The sequence below is a fragment of the Zea mays genome, chromosome 6, assembly GCF_902167145.1.
Source record: "Zea mays cultivar B73 chromosome 6, Zm-B73-REFERENCE-NAM-5.0, whole genome shotgun sequence".
Lineage (NCBI taxonomy): Eukaryota > Viridiplantae > Streptophyta > Magnoliopsida > Poales > Poaceae > Zea > Zea mays.
The window spans coordinates 88,157,690-88,177,716 of record NC_050101.1 but is presented as its reverse complement, the minus strand read 5'-3'; the positions used below and the strand labels follow the sequence as shown (position 1 = coordinate 88,177,716).

General features: G+C 40.7%; 1 protein-coding gene, 1 long non-coding RNA gene and 1 pseudogene across 8 annotated transcripts; 2 read left to right on the top strand and 1 right to left on the bottom strand.

The window, feature by feature from the left end:
- The window catches only part of LOC103631160 (uncharacterized), a 40,296-nt pseudogene extending 32,040 nt beyond the window's left edge, over nt 1-8,256 (top strand).
- Nucleotides 8,257-8,405: 149 nt separating this feature from the next.
- Nucleotides 8,406-19,900, bottom strand: LOC100276046 (uncharacterized). Of its 6 annotated transcripts, XR_004849936.1 has the most exons (15): nt 19,639-19,900; nt 19,336-19,406; nt 19,171-19,257; nt 18,598-18,726; nt 18,422-18,508; nt 18,221-18,274; nt 18,020-18,110; nt 17,838-17,908; nt 17,678-17,747; nt 16,657-16,709; nt 16,481-16,574; nt 14,981-15,078; nt 10,492-11,447; nt 10,071-10,201; nt 8,406-8,851 (listed from the first exon to the last, which is right to left on the bottom strand). XR_004849936.1 is itself a non-coding variant. In NM_001149931.2 (13 exons), exons 1-13 carry the CDS (start codon nt 19,727-19,729, stop codon nt 8,762-8,764), a joined length of 1,086 nt encoding a protein of 361 aa, NP_001143403.2. In that variant the 5' UTR covers nt 19,730-19,879; the 3' UTR covers nt 8,525-8,761. The 6 variants fall into 6 exon arrangements, 3 of the variants coding, with proteins under 3 accessions (XP_035815384.1, NP_001143403.2, XP_035815383.1); XR_004849935.1 differs by lacking the exon at nt 10,071-10,201; XR_004849937.1 differs by lacking the exon at nt 10,492-11,447 and having other exon boundaries at nt 19,639-19,897.
- LOC109940168 (uncharacterized) lies at nt 11,050-12,947 on the top strand. Of its 2 annotated transcripts, XR_004850206.1 has the most exons (3): nt 11,050-11,466; nt 11,746-11,873; nt 11,982-12,947. It is a non-coding gene; the product is annotated as an uncharacterized lncRNA (long non-coding RNA). The 2 variants fall into 2 exon arrangements; XR_002262706.3 differs by having other exon boundaries at nt 11,050-11,873.
- Nucleotides 19,901-20,027: the final 127 nt, after the last annotated feature.

The following is a 20,027-nucleotide window of genomic DNA, read 5'->3' as shown; positions in this document are numbered from 1 at the left end:
GGGGAGTTTTTGATACTGTGATCAATTTCTATTGGAACAACTCTCTTTATGTCTCTACAAGTGTGTTTGACTTAGAGTTAGGAAATTGAGGTCGATTTGCAAAAACAAACCAAGTGGTGGCAAAGAATGATCCATATATGCCAAATTTGATTCAAAATAAATTTGAGTTCTTATTTGAATTGATTTTGCACTTGTTCTAGTTGCTTTATGTTGTGTTGGCATAAATCACCAAAAAGGGGGAGATTGAAAGGGAAATGTGCCCTTAGGCCATTTCTAAGTATTTTGGTGATTGAGTGCCAACGCAGTGCTTTTGTGTTGATCTATGCAATGTGGTGGACAAAGTGCAAATCATGTCAAAAGGTATGTTTCTAAACTTAGTACTTTGTTTTAAGGACTAATGTATTGTGTCTAAGTGCTGGAAACAGGAAAGATTGAATTGGAAATGAGGTGGCTCTGTTCTGCCAAAGTCAGCTCGGTCTAGGTGCACCGGACTGTCTGGTGGTGCACCGGACAGTGTCCGGTGTGCCAGGCTGGCTCAGGCGAACTTGCCGCTCTCGGGAATAAATTAACGGCGTACGGCTATAATTCACCGGACTGTCCGGTGTGCACCGGACTGTCCGGTGAGCCAACGGTCGGCCGGGCCAACGGTCGGCTGCGCGATCTGCGCAAGACACGTGGCCGAGCCAACGGTCGAGAGGGGGCACCGGACTGTCCGGTGTGCACCAGACAGTGTCCGGTGCGCCAACGGCTCCCAGGCGCCAACGGTCGGCTTCGCCAAATAAGGAAGGATATCCGCATCGGACAGTGTCCGGTGGTGCACCGGACTGTCCGGTGCGCCAGGCGACAGAAGGCAAGATCAGCCTTCCTGGAATGCTCTCAACGGCTCCTAGCTGCCTTGGGGCTATAAAAGGGACCCCTAGGCGCATGGAGGAAGATACCAAGCATTCCTTGAGCACTCTTGATCACTTGCACTCCATTCTTGCGCACTTGTTCGACATTCTAGTGATTTGAGCTCCGTTCTAGTGTGCTAGTCTTTTGAGCTTAAGTCTGGGTCTTGTGTGTGCGTATTTGCTGTGATCTTTGTGTCTTGTGTGAGTTGCTAATCCCTCTCTTACTCCGTGCTTCTTTGTGAACATCTTTGTAAGGGCGAGAGACTCCAAGTTGTGGAGATTCCTCGCGAACGGGATATAGAAAAGAAAAGCAAACACCGTGGTATTCAAGTAGGTCTTTGGACCACTTGAGAGGGGTTGATTGCAACCCTCGTCCGTTGGGACGCCACAACGTGGAAGTAGGCAAGTGTTGTACTTGGCCGAACCATGGGATAAACCACCGTGTCTACCTGTGTTGATTCTCTTGTGGTTATTGTGTTTCGCTAAGACTCTTCTCTAGCCACTTGGCAATATTGTGCTAACGCTTAACCAAGTTTTTGTGGCATTAAGTTCAAGTTCTATAGGATCACCTATTCACCCCCCCTCTAGGTGCTCTCAAATGCTTTTGTGCTCTATGCCATTTTGCTTTTTAATAAGGAACAAGTAATGTAAATTTAGTTTTAAATTCTTGTAATGATTTTGCATTTATCAGAATGAAATATATCTTCCTCACAGAATTACGAAGCTCAAAAGTCGTTCCTAAAGGAATGCAGAGCTAAATTTGTCGAGGCTACTAAAAAGTCGTTCTTAAGGGAGCGTAGCGTAAGTTTTAAGCTCAAAAGACGTTCCTAAGGGAATGCAAAGCTAAAATTGACGAAGCTACAAAAAGTCATTCCTAAGGGAGTGCAGTGTAAGTTTTCAGCTCAAAAGTCGTTCCAAAGGGAATGCAGAGCCAAATACCGCCGAAATGTAAGGCGAAGAAGTTCAAAAGTCGTTCCTAAGGGGATGCAGAACTTATTCCGCCGAAATAGAAGGCGAAGAAGTTCAAAAGACGTTCCTAAGGGGATGCAGAACTTATATCACCGAAATAGAAGGTGAAGAAGCTCAAAAGTCGTTCCTAAGGGGATGCAGAGCTTGTGTCTTCCAGTGTGGGTGTGCGGGTGTGTGTCTTCGACATCCTCATCATTTTGCATCATATCATCGCATCATTTCGCATAACATCACATCATACATCATATTGCATCAATGATACGAGAATTGAATACGAAGCTCATCTTCGGTAAATGCTTCGTCAAAATTAAAAGGTGCTAAGGCACGAAGTAAGTTTTGCGAGATACAATTTTATCAGCCTTGTTACAAGAAAGGATCTCTTTTTACAAAGCACGAATATCTTTATTTACAAAGCATGGATCTTTTTCTTTACAAAGCATGAAAAGAAGGGAAGGTGTTTTTTCGCCGAAGGCTCAAAAACGGTATGTGCGTAAATTTCATGTATCGCAAAGAAATAAACTACAATAATTTACATATTCAATTCAACACTCTAAATATTACACAGTTTTGTTACAATAGAAACCTAATCTTCCTTCATCTATTGTATACATCAAGCTTTTCAAAATGTTCAATACAATAAAATCTAGTCCTCTTTAAGAATTTTCTCTGCAATTTCGTTCAGCAATTTGTTGACGACTTCGTCGACGATGGATTCAGCCATGTTTATGATGTCCAGCGCTTCCTTCATTTTTGCATCAGCTAGGGGATTGAACGGTTCCGGCGGCGGAGATAATTCAGCTGAAGTAGGAAAAATTAATTAGTTCGAAGCCACAAAAATAAAATGTCGAAGCTAAAAACCAAAAATAATACCTATACGCTTTTCGCGCTCTGTAGCTTCTTCAGCTCGCCTTGCTTCTGCTCGGGCGTCTTGGGTGTCTTTTTCACTTTTCTTTATAATTTCATGGGCCATCTCTCGGCCACCATTCACCCAGACATCATTGTAAAATTCCCCGCCCATCAGGGTTGCTTCAGCTGAAGGATCCTTCATATCATATACGGAGAAGGCAGCTTCGGCCTAGGCCATGGTCTTAATGTGATCACATCCCGCCTTCTCCAAGATGGCTGAAATTCCCCGCGCACCGGAAAACGCGCAAACATCCCCGCAGTCACTCAAAATTTCTTCGAAGGTCTCGGCTTCTCCACTTATCCATTCAACAACGCTTTCGGGGTTGCCTCGTATGAAATTTTCTTCAGCAGAATAGGCACCCACTTTGGCGAAGCTAGCTTTTATTTTATTCACACAATCCAAGGATTTTTCAAAGCACCTTTCCTTGGATGTGCGAAGTTCTTCAACATTTTTCTCTAGATGATTTTTCCAATATTCGCTAATTTCTTGGTTAGCTTGTGCGAGTGCGCATTTTTCCTTAGCTTCGGCCAGTTGCCTTCGAAGGTCTTCAATTTCAATCTTTTGGGCTTCGGCCTGAGCTTTGAAACTAGCTTCGTCTTCTTTCACTTTGTTTACCAGAGAAATTAAGATTTTGTCTTTTTCAAGACCTTCGTTTCTCAATTAAATCACCTCTGAACAAAGGTTGTTCAGAGCCATCGTATAGCCTGCGTCTTTAATATTTTCTGTGCCTTAAGGGCATTACTAAGAATCAAGCCGTGCAAGAGGAGGAAAGAATTGAGTATGACAAATGAAATACCTCATTTTCAAATTCAAAGTTAACTCCTATACCTTTATACTGTTGTATGTTAGGCTGTCATCAAGGTCGTCCTTCGACAAAATTGAAAGGTCGTCTTCCAGCTTTGGGAATCCCATGCTTCTACCTATCTCCCGGCAAACAGATATTTCTTTGTTGTCCGGGAGACAGTATAAGAAATCATCTTCATTACTCCCGTTAAAAACCAAGGCTTCCTTCGGATATTTCAACTTTCGCGCATAGTGCCTGGCTTCCAGAATTTCTTCTTCGGGCAGCTTCTTCCCCGAAGCGTGTCGAATGATGTAGTCAGTGTTTTCAATCAAAGATTCGGGAGCAAGAGTCTCGATCTTTTCAGGAGCAATTTGCTCTGCCGCTTTTTCTTCAGGCGTGGCAGGCTTTGTCTCGATGAGCACTGAAGGCCCACTTTCGACTTCAGCTTGAGCTTGCGTAGCTTCGGCTTCTGCTTGCCCGGTCTCGGCTTTGGCCTATGATTTGGCTTCAGTTTGAGTAATTTTCTTTGCAGGAGCAGGGCTCAACGCCTTTGTAGTCTCCAGCACAGCATCCAGTACATTGGCCATCCTTCTCCTCTTGGGAGTTGTGGCAAAAGCCTTTTGCATCTTCGACAGATTTGCCTTCGTCGGAGGGCTCAGAATTATTGGCATCCTTATTATTTATTCAACCTTTGGCTCTTCAGCCTTATCAACCTTATCTTCGACTGCCTTGACTGTATGCATCTTCGGCATTACGGTTGGCTCTTCGGTGCTTTGTGTAATTGAAGCAGTCTGTGTTGCTTCGGCTGCTGAAGTGGACCCTGCGCCAAATTCAGGCACCACGGCCGGTTCAATGTAACGCGGCCGGTGGGTCAGAACCTTCACCTTTTTGCTCTTCGGCACAGGCTTAGCTGGGGTGACCGAAGTAGCAATCTTCCTCTTTTTCTCTTGTCCTCGCAGCAGGTAGCGGTAATCAGGGTATACGAAGCCAATAGCATCAAATACCCTGTTTAATCTTTTCTTGCCCCAGCCACCAAAGGCTGTGGATAGGGCATTATCTTCAGCCTTGGAGTATGCTCCAAGTAGCTCATCACTGGTAGCTTCGATGCACTTCAACCAGTCGTCGTTCGGCTCATCAAATTTCTCCCTAAATTTGAAGGTATACTTCAGTCGGACCAGACCACCCTCGCTAGAGTCGGCAGTGGTCTCCTTCGGCATTTCCCAGCTTTCCACAAGCAGCCATACCCTGAAGGCTATATGTTATTGAATCAAATCTCTTGTGCCAATGAAGGAGCAAACAATGTTGAAAGCCCTCTGACACGCTTCGACATCATCATCAATTTCCACCTTCGGCCTTCGGAGGCCGAAGAGGGACTAGATGGGGCGCTGGATGATTTCTTTATGAGGTGTTTGGTTTGATGAATCACCCTATCCAAAATGAAATGGTGCATCATGGATTCATTCCTCAAATTTGGTGGGATGACTCCATTCCACATATTAGTACTAAACAACTAACTATGAGGAATGAGGTGGTGATGGATTAACTCACTCCATTCCACAAACCAAACAAAAAAGTGAGGAGTGAGAAGATGATAGACTATATCATTCCTCAAACCAAACACTCCATTAATGTCTTTCCTTGCCTTTAAATCATTCTTCACATAAAACCACTCTTCCATCCAGGCTCCAGGACATCTCTTCCAAAACGTTGGCACCGGGTGGCTTGCGTTGAGGCGAGCAATAAATCCATAACAACCGAAGTTGTTGTGGTACTGTTCTTTGCCAGTAGCCTTCGTCTCATATAAGAGCTCATGCATACTGCAGAAGCACTTCGCGCTTGGCTCTAGCCCCTGACTCCTCACAGCCCAGACAAAAATCTCCATCCTCATTATAGATTCGGGGGTGATCAGATGAAGGAAGATCTGGTAGATCTTCAGCACTTCAACTACAAACTTGCTCAAAGGAAACCAAAGTCCAGCCTTAAAAAAGCTTCGGTATATAACAATTTCGTTTTCCTAAGGAGCAGGGACGTTGTTGTCTCCGCCAGCCCTCACGATAGACATGTCTCGAAAGTACCTTCCTCTCATGTTCTCAAGATGACTCTATTTAATGGTCGACTTTCCGAAGATAGCATGGCTTGGCCGCCAGGGCCGATCTTCATAATCTTCATCCCCACTTTCCACATCATAGCTATCGTTGTCACCAGTATCTTCAGATAAACCTTCCAATATATCTTTAGTAATTTTCTCCGTGTTTGTTTTTGCCAGACTCAATAAATCCAGAAATATAAGGATCCGCAACCTTCTTCTCCTCAAACAGCTTCGTCTCCTCAGTCAGCTTCACCTTCTCAGTCATTTTTCCCCAGACATGGTGAAAACGCGTCTTTTAACCGAAGCTAAAAAGCTTGAAAATCTAGCGAGCGCTAGTGAGCAAGAGCTAAAAGTTTGAGAAAATAATGCAAATGGCAGACACAGCGTATCAAATGTTGCTGGTGTGAGTTCATATTTATACGCCTAGCACGCTACAACTTGGAGGGCCCAAGCTGTCATTGATTGTTGCTATTCTAGCAAAGGGAAGGTGTTTTTTCGGACCTTCGGCTTAAGGCCTTCGTTTACGTCGCAGTCTGAATTCGTTGTTATAACAAGTTAATACTGCGAGGGGCTACTGTTGGGGGTAGGGATGGCAATGGGTCGGGTTCGGATCGGGTAGAGTAAATACCCGCCCGCGACCATACCCGCGGGGATTATCCATATCAACCCATGACTCTACCCGCGGGTAAAATTTTGTACCCGTGCCCGTACCCATCGGGTATCGGGCGGATATCGGGTATCCATCGGGTATAGCAGCTTGGTGCATTCTCCCTAAATGAAGTATAGTGCAGTTCTGAGCGTCACACATCGCCATGATCACCGGAGGCACATAATGTTGTTGCATAGTGCAGTCGTGTAGATGTAGCCCTGGACATGTGTTGCTAATGTTTTTTGTTAATAAACTTCCAACTCATCAAAATCGGAGAGTAGCTAGCATAGTGGTCTGGTGTATTAACATTGTCTTAGCTCAAGTACTTGTACTAGATAGCACTGGTACTACGTACTGGCACTTTATCAAACGTACTAGCACTAGTACTAGAACCAGATCGGAAGCATCAGGAGACGAGGAGGAATGGCAGTAGGATGAGCTGTCGAGGGTGGACGGCTAGCTAGCGTACTGGTAGGTTGAAAATCTAAAATCACTATTTTCGGATATCCATCGGGTACCCACGGATAAGAAATCAAATCCGTACCCGACCCGTAATAAAATCGGGTCGGGTACGGGTAAGACCCACGGGTCAAATTTCGTGCCCGAACCCGTACCCGACGGGTCGGATATCCGACGGATATCCGAACCCGCGGGTAAAATTGCCATCCCTAGTTGGGGGCCTTCGTCTTCCGAAGGTCCTCAAAAAATATGATTAACAATGTTTCCCAATCGTAATATATGTACAGGAACCTTCAGACTCGGGATGAAGCTGTACACAATATGGAAAGCAGAGTCGGAACGAAGGTTGAACCAGCGCCGAAGCTGCGCGCAAGGGAGGTTCGGCTCAGCAGTAGAAAAAGGAACCGACTTAAGGAGGAAAAGACTATCTAGTCCTCGATAGATTGTTATTAAGTCAATAGTAAACATGAAGGGCATGAATGTAATTTCACACAGGCTGTACCCTATGCCTATAAATAGATGAACAGTACCCCCATACTGTTCACGCTGACTTGTACTCGCTCGTGCGTCACGCTTGTACCTTTGCCTTCTGTCAAGCCGAAGGTATAAATGTAATTCAATGTTGTTCTTATTCATCCATGATTATATAATAAGAACATATAAATAATGTTATATGATTATTCATGTTATTTTTTATGTTTCATATGCTTCTCCTTTCATCAATGTAAACTGTGATGATGAAGGTATGTCCTTCATGACCTTCGTCCGAAGATCGTTTATATCCTAAGGGAAATAATGCTTCGAAGGACGAAGGACATTAACCATTAACTTCTTTCTGTGTTGCCTTGTTCTTAATTCATAGTATTTGAGAACAAGTCCCAACACATATTTTTTGACAATTTGCTAAACTTTGCAGGTTTTCAGCAGACCCACATATCTCTTTATTTCAATTATCTGGTGGCGCACCCTCACATTGCTAGAGCCTTCAACAAGTTGCCATTCGACCACAAGTTAATCTGGGCTCGCAATTTCGTCAGTGAAGTTCCCAAGAGTGTGAGGGTAGGTGGTAGGGGTTCTTTTGCTTGAACCACATCGAACAATGAATTGTGATTTATGTGTACCCAGGAGTGTGAGGGTAGTTATAGTAGATAGGCTTGGACAGTTCTTTTGCTTGAACCACATCAAACAATGAAATGTGGTCTAAGTACGTCAGCGGATTTTGCTTGAACATGCAGATTTTGTGGAAGCCTTAAACTTGATATTATGTGTAATGCTAGGACACATTATTATGTATTGTGTGAAATTAATAATATGTGTGTTTTGTCGACTTAATATTAGTTGTAACATATCATGAGATGGGGGCAATGGCGGCAAACATTTTTTTGTGCTCTGTTCAAAGTATAGCAATCATGACAACCGATTTCAACCGTATGAGGGATTTGTATTGTAAGTTCGAAAAGTTTGTATTTGACAAGAGAGGTGTATCTAATATATTCCAAGTACCGGATATTGAATGTAGTACATCAGTGGAATCTGTAAATAGAACATTATTGTGGAAAGTAGTGGGTTTATATAAGAAGTTATTATCTAATAATAGTATTTCTAATAGATCAAATGATATTATCTCTAATGAGATTTTCTCTAATGGCCCGTATATATTCAAATCGTTAAATGATCAACTAGCATATCATAGTAAGGTTCTCGAACCAAACAAAGGACATGAACAATCTATCCCCAGTTATATCTCTAACCAAACAAAAAACAAGGATCATCTCATCCTTCCAACCAAATAATATGAGGAATCATTCCATTCCCAACTTAGGAGCCATTCTATTCTGCCCTCATTTGTCCAGCAACCAAACGTATCCTAATATAATAAATAGAGATAGAGATGTTTGTCCGACCGGCAATTACCAAGGTACACAGACGAGGACATAAATACTTCAACTAAGGGATGCTGTTGACAAATCACAATCGATATAGAACAAATGATGGGCGACAATAACTTTTGCATTCATGCATGCAGGAAGCGATCGAACCATTCGCTTGCTGCCTTCACCATGTCGATTGTGATTTTATGGCCGACTCCAGGCTCTGCAATGAACTGACCAGTACAGATAATAAAGATGTTAGCAGCCCAAACGGTGAAAGCTTGCTTATATTTCAGAGAGAAACTAGAGCTCTCTATCTGTTCATCCGAACCAAGTGCCCTTTGTGTGATCCAATAGCAGGAGATAATTCAACACATTTTTGACAAGTTGTGTGTTGTCTAGTTAGAAAAAGGTTGGTACATGCTCTTACGCTCTCACCACGAGTAATATACGGCACTAATAAGGGTCGTCAGATATGATATTGTTACATCTAATATATGTACCTAAATACGAATGAGCAGCAGACTAAGAAGGTGTTCGGTTTACAGAGAACCTTTCATTTTATTCTATTTTAATAGATAAATTATCAAATATAAAACTAAAAGTTTATTTTAGTTTTTTGTATTTAACAACTTAGAGATTATAATAAAATAAAATGAATAGACTAAAAATTAGTTTTTAGAAAGCAAACACCTCTAGACTCGTGTGAAACTGATGCCACCAGCCACCGAGCTGGTAGTAGCATCTCTTTACTCTTCACTAGTAACTTTTGCGCGCGTCGCGCGCGTGGAAAACACAGGTATATATATATATATATATATATATATATATATATATATATATATATATATATATATATATATATATATATATATATATATATATATATATATATATATATATATATATATATATATATATATATATATAAACACTGTATATTGTGTATATATATATATACAAAAGATAGAAATAGATTCAGCAGTGTTTTCCTGGTTGCGCAAACAATCATTAGTCGAATGAGGCAGTGGCGTAAAGTATGGAGCATAAAATTAATAACCTTAAACTGAAGCTATATGTATATACGTAGATAAAATCAGTACAATTTGTATCTACGGGGAAGAGTATAATAATGTACATCGCTATCTGCTAAAGCCAATAAATATGCGTAGACGATCAAACAGAATACTACAAATTCATTAGGGTTTTCAGATTCATAGATACATTAATAACATTTTTTTTAATTCAGCTCAGCAGGATTTTCGTTTCATGTACATGGCTGTAGCCTGTAGCTCAAAAAAACTTTAATCCGATGAGGCAGTGGAAAAGGAAGGCAGGCCTGATTGCTTCTGGAAAAGCAGGGGTTTAGAGGAAAACAGTCGCCATGGAAGCGCTAATAACCAAAAAAATACGAATTTTGAATTAAAAAGTAGTGGGGTAGGATCTACGCACCTTTGGGAAATCGGAAACAAAGGATACTAAAATGTAAAGACTTGATAAATATGATACAGGAAAAAGCCAACCGAGGAAGACAGAGGAGATCCAAACCCGACCTAAACAACTTCAGACTCCGGGTCCTTTCCCTACCGAACAACGAAGGAACACCAAATAAAATTGGTAAACAAATTTCAGCTTGAGGAGAAGCAGCAATGGTTATTCGGCAAATTGCTTGTTCCGAATTTTTAACTAACCAACTCCCAATCATGGGAATCACAAAAAAGAAGCTCGGATTCCGCTTCTATCACAACGGAAACTGATGCAAGCCATGCTGAATTCAAACAATCCACTTGAGATATCCCGGCACACAAAACCATAGGAAAATGACTGAAAATGAGAGAGACCCAATCCCAGACCGCGAGGAAGGGATACATACGGAGGGCCAAAGGTTCCTCGCCGTCGCTGTTGGATTGTCGCGAACATTGAAGGTGTCATCCTTTTTGGAGAAACGACAATGCTCACAGGCACTTCTGTTCGCTAGAGTCCATTCGTATGTAAAGACAGCCTAGAAGTCTCCCGACGCATCTGGTGATGAGCGGAATTGTGAACAATATCTGCGAAAAAGATATTCTGGTCGCTGCGCTTTGAGTCCCTTCAGTGTTGTGCTTCCCTTGTCGTTGAGGCACCATCGAACGGCTGACGTTTTATAAGTTGACGTGGACATCGTAGCTTTGCAGGAATCCTCCCCGCTTTAATATATAGAATGTAAAGACAGCCTAGAAGTCTCCCGACGCATCTGGTGATGAGCGGAATTGTGAACAATATCTGCGAAAAAGATATTCTGGTCGCTGCGCTTTGAGTCCCTTCAGTGTTGTGCTTCCCTTGTCGTTGAGGCACCATCGAACGGCTGACGTTTTATAAGTTGACGTGGACATCGTAGCTTTGCAGGAATCCTCCCCGCTTTAATATATAGAAATAGAAATATGCAAATCTAGAGGTAAACCACCAGGATGCATAGCCATCTCTCCCCCGCGGCCCGCCGCATCGTGCGACGAGAGCATCACTGCAGCTAGGCGACACCACCGATGGTCGTCATCTACCATCCTCAACTGTCCCGCACTGGGTTCTACTCTGCCTCGGCGCGTCTTCCATTCCATAGTCCCAACGGCATTCTCCACTACTACGGCATCCTCCTCCACTATTACGCCTGGACCATCTTCGATGGGCGCAACGGTATACTCCTCCACTTCCTCACCGTCCATCCAGAGGTCACCAGGTGGCCATCGCCTCCGCTGCCACTGCGGCCGCCACACGTGTGGCAACGTGCCACGCGCCAACGCCGATGCTCACCGCATGCCACGACGAGGTCATCTGGTCAGCGACGAAACCCCCCTATACACCAGTCACGCGGGTAAGGTGTTCGTCGATATGAATAAGTCAGTATCACTGCCTTGCGTATGTAACTACTTGAATGGACTGGAGCAGGGGTAAGAAATGTTGGCAACGTATAGAGCACCGTGTCAGCTCCTGAATACATTTGTTTTGTTAGAAATCATAACAAAATTTGATATGGCATGAGTTAATGCTTCCTTTGTTTTACCATGTCTAACCATGTTGATGTCTTCATCCACGATGAATAATATACTAGAAAGGAAGCGGAGTTTTGTTCTTAGTTAGCTACTATATGCAGGTTGTATGAAGAATTGAAGATTATCATTTTGTCGGTCAAACTGTCTGAAGTTCTCTTCAAAAGAAGTTGAAAGCATATTCTGCAATCACTAAGTTGTGTCCGATACTGCTTTCTTCTCTTGCTACCAGGTTAGCTCTCTAGCAAGTGATGCTGACGAAACCAAATGAACAGAAGACAAAATAATATTGGCCTTGATAGACTATTTATTTTTCTCATAGCATCCTACTTTTCAACAGTTACTGAAGATGGATCAGTTAATTGTTCAACAATAGGGCTAGGATATTTCTTCTAAGCGATTATAGTCATGATGGTTCAATCTCAACTTCACATTTCTATGTGGTGGTACACCGGTGGATCTAGGATTGATTGATGGTAAGAGGAGACTATTTTTCTCTCCTTCAGCACCGCTATTATTATTATTTTTTTTGGGTCTATTTTTCCCACCACTTTCGTATACATCTCCATTGTGTGCAAGGACATATGAGGCTGGAGCACCCCCAACCCCCATGTTACAGCTGTCCTGTTAATAAAACCATGCGTGCTGTTGTTGTCGTATGTGCCGAATTTCCCCACATGCATGAACTTTTGGTTTTGTAGCTAAATCCGGAAGAAGTTTGTACAGCGGTTGTTTAAAAAGTTAACCAGTAACACTATTTATTCATATTTTTTTCTTCATATTTGTATCTATTGTTTACCAGAAATTTCATTCAATCTCTCCTCTCCATTTTATTTCACATTTGAAGATTATTATTTTGTTAGTCAAACTGTCTGAACTTCTCTTCAAAGCATATTCTGCAATTACTCAGTTGTGTCCAGTAACCCGATACTACTTTCTTCTCTTGCATATTCTGCAATTATTATTTCTCTCTAAGCGATTATCATCCTGATAGTTTCTAAAAATGCCGTTGGTAATTATCACTGTCCCAACACATTTCTGTATGGTGAAATCAAGGGCTCGATCTAGGATTGATGGTAAGAGGAGTCTATTTTTTCACTCCTTCAGCACCCCTACTCTTTTTTGTCTATTTTTTCTCAGACCCCTTCATATATTTCTCAATGTTGTGCAACCATGGTGTGCAAGGACATAGGAGGCTAGAGCACCTCTAACCCCATGCTGGCCTGCTTCTAAAGCTTACAATGTCGTGTACTTCATCTATTTGTTCTAAGTATAAGTTATTTTAACTTTTTTTGAGTCACCATCTTAGTTTGACCAAATTTATATAATACTATGATACTTAATAAGTATTGTTAGACCCTTTATTAATTGTATTTTTATAGTATATCTATATAATATTTATGAATCTTCATAATTTTAGTTGAACTTAAGATATTTTTTACTTTTCTTAAAAAATAAAATAATTTATAATTTAAGACCAAGAGAGTGGTTAGTACTACGCTGTTACAGCTATCCTGCCTGTTAATAAAACCATGCGCGCCGGTTGTTGTCGTATGCGCTGAATTTCCCAACATGCATGCACTTTTGGTTTTGTAACTAAATCCGGATTAAGTTTGTACAGCGGTTGTTTAAAAAAGGTGAACCAGTAACGCTATTTATTCATATTTTTCTTCACATTTCTATCTATTGTTTACCAGAAATTTCATTCAATCTCTCCTCTTCATTTCATTTCACATTTCTTTATTCGAAATTTACCCTCAATTTCTCCACAACTCGTTATGGTATCATTATATATATTACTATGAATGGCCAATACACAGTGGCGGAGACAGGTGTGGGCCCTACTCTTAAGCCGAAAAATTGCTAGGGACCTAAATATGTTCTTAAAGAATGAGAGAATTCGTATAATTCGTTCATGGTCATATGTGCCATTATCTATGCATTTGCATGATTTAAGATTTTCTAGCTGATATAAATATTTGTTAATGTTATATCGGGCTCTACACTTAGAGAAATCTTGGCTCCGCCACTGCCAATACAGATTATCCATCCAAGATTACTTCTCACACTGTGCGGCGTTACAGACTTTAGTTCTTCAAATATTGAAACCTCATCATCCACCTAGTGTGGCGGTATTGCGCGGACGCATAAACAACATATTGTCCCCACAACTCAACATTCAACTGAAGCCGATTCATCTTTAAGATGGAAAACTTGTATACAGTATGAGAGTCATGACTACCATCGCTACTTGACTACTTCTTTCGTCCCAGAAAGAATGGGCAGTTATTCCACCGGTGGGTAGTGATTCTTCTGTCTTAGAAAAATATAATTATAATATAGTATCGTGTTTTATTATCTTATTTGTTATATATTAAAATATTAATATTCATGATATCAGAACTATAGAATTTATTTTTATTATAAATTAAATTGGTGTATAAATTTGAATAATATTTATTAAAAATTTAGTTGAACATGAACTATTTTAATTGACATATAATCTATAGTTGTATGTACCTCTTCTTACGAAGGGAGTAGTTCCTAAGGCTATCCACACTTATAGAACTTTAAATTTCTATCAAAAAAAATATCTTGTACTTGTCAGTAATTTTTTTTTGTTCTATATCATAATTCACGGTAGTTATATTTACATCATATCTCAATCATGTACCAACTACTATATTTTATATTATTTTTTCAATTCTCTTCTATACACGTACACCCGCATGCAGTGGATCGACGCGTCGTTCGTGCACCCTATGGTAAAATAGGGTAGCACATGCAGTGCTTTGCTGTAGCGAATTTATTACGCTATCTCGGTACGTTGAGTGCCCCACTGCAGACAACCTAAAACGCTAGCCGATTAGACCTAGCTGGTAGTCAGTGCTACTTTTCTGTCACTCACCAGCAATAATCAGTTCTAGTTTGCGTCCATAAAATATGCTAACTTCATTCTCGAATATTATCGTTCGATAGTTCATTATTGAACTAAAACACGATAAATAAAAAAGAACAGAGTGAGTACGAAGATATCTAAATATATGATATTTTTGGTTGAATAACAACCTACATTCCTCATTGCATTGTAAAGTGATGAGGATTATAATAATTTGCATGCCTAGACCCTCTACTTGGAGAAAACTCCAAAAGTCCATGATCTTATCTTGGGTGGCTTTTAAAAAGGGCCCAGATTTGATATGCTACAACTCTCCAAATTCTTCTTTAAGACTATAATACTGTTATATGATGATTATTCAAAACAAAATTAAATCTATGATTCCAAATTAATAAAAGTGGTCTCAAAAGTAGGTGGAGAGAGAGTAGTATGCATGGTACCATGAACTTCTCCGCGCAACCAGATTCTTCGTAAGCTTTAGCAGTTTTTGAAATAGCTTCTCCTAAACCACTTATTGGGCAACGAGGATCTTCAGCGCCTATGAGCGAATTAAGTATAAACATCAAAAAATGTATTACTCTCTACTTTAAAATATAAGTTATGTATTTTTTCCCTAAGTCTGTCTAATTCTAATCAAGATTATAAGGTAATATATCGACATCAGCAATATTAAATAAATGTATTATTAAAATGTATTTCATGGTATCTAATGGATTTTGTTTGACGTTATAGATATTTGTGCATATACGTATAAACTTGGTTAAAGTTAGAGAAATTTAACTTAGGATAATGCAAATTATATCATTTTACCTTCTTCAAATACAACTTGCTTCTTGTATTCTAATGCAAATTATATCGTTTTAACTTTTTAAAATACATAGCTTTTGCTATGTACCTATATAAGTTATGTCTATAGCTTTTGCAATATACCTATATATATATGACATGTCTAGATATATAGCAAAAACTAAGTATATAGAATTATAGAAACAAAAACAACTCATAATTTAAATATAGAGAGTATAAATTAACTACTGAGTTATGTTAGTTTCGGGTGCCAAGCGCTAAATATACTGTCTAGCCCAATCATGAAACTCAAATATGATGCAATTAGATGTTCCAACTTTCAAACCTAACACAAATTAACATGTGCTGATACATGGAAGAAAGGTGAGCTCTGTCTTATTACTTATGGAAGTAGTATTAGCCAAACAAGAACATTCCACAATAAATATTGTTGACACCTACTCCTTTATTACAATAAATACATATCTTATTAAATATATGCTTAATAGTCCATCATAATTCTTGAGAATGCTAATAGGCCTTTATGATAAAATTATAATAGCACGTGTCTATATACGAATGAACTAACATATTTGAGATGATCATCTAAGTCGTCAATGCCTCTCTCCCAGTTTTGTGGGATTCTAAGACACCGTTGTCATTTCTCTTGATAGCGCACCAACCTAGCAGTGCACGTGTGGATACTGTGAAGATATTATTACTATTGTCGAGGTGTTGATCAACAACAAACTTGAAGAGCACACGTGAATATGTTGATGTTGCTAGTACACGATAACGTATGACTACTTTCACTACACCATGCTCTTCTTTCGATGTGTTACACATCTAGTGATAACGATGCATGATAATCTATTTACATATTATCTTAGTTGAATATGATAGATATATTAGTGCATCGCACACACGTTTTCCTATACATCTCACTTTTGAGAAGTCAAGTTCTTTTTAATTTCAACCTGTTACATACAAAAAATACTGATATTTATATCTCCAAATAAATATGTTATAAAAGAATATTTTATAGTCAATCTAATGATATGTATTACATATAAAAATATTATATGATCAAACTTTTAAAAAATGGATCCTTGGTAAGTAAAGAACATGCACTTATTTTGTAAAGGAGGGAGTACCATTTAGAAGTAGCAACGGCCGTGGTGCAAGCAAAGGAAGTGAATAGGGGGCATCAAATTGCGAGTCCAGGCCTGGTGCTATCTTTTCCCAAACCTGGTAAAATATGTAAAACAATGGTAAATATGTTCATAAATGGCTTATTAGAAATAATAAGTTAAATAAATTAGACACTCACCCTTTCAACAACTTCTGTATCTAATTCGCTCTTTCCTAAGTCAATTCTTGCTTCTATAAATAAGAGCAAATAACAGAAGAAAATATTCACATGCAAAGGTTTTGAAATTAATATATCAAATACCAGTTATAATGTTAGATTTTTTAACCGTAAATAACAGCAGGGGAAGACTCCACTATAAAACTTTAACCAAAGAAACAACTGTACAGACCAAAGAAACAACCGTAAATAACGCTGCAAGATACAAAGAGGCAGGGATGGGCATTTAGTTTTTTTTAAAACATCCGTTCGGTTTTACGAAACTTCAGGTTTACAGGCATTAGAAACCGATCGGTTTACTAGAAAATAGGTTTTTTTGGTAAAAGCCGAACACCAAACTTGGTTAAAAGATAACGTTTACAACAAGTTTACGTGATAGATTACACTCATTTTAAAAAGTAAAAATTATATAGGTACATGAATTTATAGATACATCATAAATGACATACAAATAAGTGAATAACAATTTCATTACATCACGCATTTAGTTCACATAATCAAATAGTCTAATTTTATAATTGATAAAGTTTGGTATTACAGTTCGGTATACGGTAAAAACCGATTACGATACCGAACTTCGTAGATACAAAAACCGAAACCGAACTAAGTGCACTTTTAGAGTTTTAGTGACAAGATCACTATTAATGAAAAAATACGTACCATTTGCTACAAACACATAATCACTATAATAACACTTGGGAAAGAGAGTAGAAAAAAGCAACTAGAAGTAGATGGCTTGTTATGGAAAGGAGGGAGCAATGCATTATCTTTTAGGACAGATTTTAAAATCTACAAGTGCACTCATCATGGAACGGAGGGAGCAATACATAATCCTTTTTTTTCTCCTTCCTTTCATAAAGCTATGCCGTTTTACTTACACTAATCAGTAGGTGGCTTGCACCTCCTGTTCCCTTAAGAGAGAGAGAGAGAGAGAGAGAGAGAGAGAGAGAGAGAGAGAGAGAGATCATAGAACGAACCCCACCTTCAAATAAAGGCCTTATGCTATTCACCCTAGCCAGCCACATGTTGTTGTCAATGGCCCACCTGAATCCCTAGCCATAGAAAGGATCTAGCTTTACCCAGAGCAAAGCATGAAACAATACCTACAAATCTGTACGCAATGATTGTATATATATCTGTACCTGAACACCGATGATAGGAACGACGACACTGTACCGTGTGTCCACAAAAGCAGCAAACCACGCGTGCATCCCTGTATATATATATACATGCTGCTAACCGTGTTAGTATTTAATAATGGAGTCGGTAATCTTATTCAATCAATATAGGAGAACGATAAATCTGGCATCATCATCTGCAGCACCTCCCAGCGATTCGCCGGTGATCCCAACCCTACAGGGATCCACGTCCTCCCTCTCGCCGAGGTAGTCTCCAAGCTTTACCAAGTCCCACACCTGCAGAAAAGTCGACGTCCAAACAAAATTTGGCTGAGATTCCTCGTCGCGCGCGTCGTAAAAATCTATCTATGTAATAAAATTTAAATCGTATTTCAAAAATACAGCACCGTGTCAAAAACGAAAGGCATTGTATCCCCATTCCGCCAAGCCGATTTCAGTGCCTGTGTTTAAAAGTAAAAAAGAAAGAAAGAAAGAAAGAAAAAAGAGTAGAGCAGGGTGAAGCCACACGAAATAAAATAAATGGATGTCACCGTCCGTCAAACTTTAAGTGGGCACTGGGCACAATATGATCATAAGCAGATTATTACATCTATGTAAGTGGTTTCATTGCTGGCCCTTTCGCCGTGATAGCGCGAGTCAATAGCCACACAGACGTAGCCCTTGGAAGCATATGCCTGCAAAAGCAAACTAGTCAACGAAGAGCTATACGAACAGTATAGTCTACGGTGGTGCAGTTGGGACAGAGCGAGATTGGTTTACCCACCTCAAGCAGTGGGCGCAGCCACTCTTTGCACTTGTAAGAGCTGTGCAGGAACACGATAGCTGGTTTTCTTCTAGGGACGGGGTCGTCAAGCTTCAGCAGAAGTACAGGTACTCGTCCTTGTTCACCTAGCTGCGTTGAAAGGGAAAAAAAGTACGTAGTGGTTAGAAAAAGAGAGGGAAAATAAAAAACCAGCAGTGAGGCGTTGACTCTGTAGTTAATTAATTATTCTGTAGTTTAGTGTGGGAATACATGTGAGTCTGGATCTAAGAACCTAAAAAAAAGATGCCGACTATCAAGGTGCACCCAAGTATTCAGCAGAGGGATGCAATGCAGTCTGCATGTATGTGGAGTAAGATCGAGTGCACTATTATATTGTTGCTCTTCGATCTCGTGAGGCTGCTTAGAGACGCGATTGGCTCCTGTAGGCCACGATCCATCGCAAGCAAAGCAAGCAAAACTCAAGTTTAATTTGATATACTTCAGTTGGAAAGAGACTAGGACAATACCGTCAAAAGAGACAGAGAGATAGACTAGGACTGCTGGACTTGTCCTGATCATCTGGCCGCCGCTTACCTCAGTGATAAGGTAGAAATTTTCTTCAACCAGCTTCTCCCTCAAGTTCTCCACCTCTTTACTGGGGCACGACTCCATCGGATTTGCCTAAGATTACCACAGCTAATCAACGCCGACGTGTCTGGTCTCTTACAAAAGACCTTCGTTCAAATCAAGGGTCCTGACCTCCATGGTCGACGGAGGATTCTGGTACATCGGGTCCTTCACCGGACTCCCTTGCTCCACCGTGAGAGGCACTGGCGAATGGCGATGACAGGAAAAAAAAAACCAACCCAATTGAAGGGCACAAGCTTCAGATGTGGCGTATCGTTCTAAGGATTCAGGTTGTAACTTGAACTGTGATTATTTGCAGCATCTCGAAAGGTCCTAGCCAGACCAGCGATTTTAACCCAACTGCTTCAAGCACTACCAGAGCAGAGCATTTCAGCACGCGCGCGAGTTGGGAGAGAGAATGAGAGAGAACCTGACCTAGGAGATCGCGGCGGCGGCTGAGCAGGACCTGCAGGAACTCCGATCTGAGCCCGGCGCCGGCGTCGGCGTCGGTGGCGCTGGCGGCCATTTGTCTCACCGGGAAGGCAGAAACGCAGCGCCGAGGCTGCTGTGGCGGTGTCACGGCTGCTGGGGATGCGGACTGGGCAGTCTGGGCTTTGTAGTTGGAGCGGGACAAGTAACCGCCGCCCTACTTCCTCCCCGAGGCGGAGCAATGTGATGTGCTGTGCTGGCAGGATGGACTGCGACGTCGCCCCCAGATCACAGCATCGACTCTGGCTTCTTCCGCGGACATCGTCGTATCGTACATCGTCGTCACGGACGTGGCTTTGGCTGCTAGTGTTGTGTCAGCTCTGTTGACGCCCAGG

Excerpts from the sequence above, each read along its gene's own strand:
- LOC100276046 (XM_035959490.1), bottom strand. The coding sequence starts at position 19,729 with ATGGCCGCCAGCGCCACCGACGCCGACGCCGGCGCCGGGCTCAGATCG. Across the intron at positions 19,258-19,335 it reads ATCCTCCGTCGACCATGGAG|GCAAATCCGATGGAGTCGTG; the intron begins GTCAGGACCCTT and ends TGGTAATCTTAG. Across the intron at positions 18,275-18,421 it reads ATGAAACCACTTACATAGAT|GCACTGAAATCGGCTTGGCG; the intron begins GTAATAATCTGC and ends TTTTAAACACAG.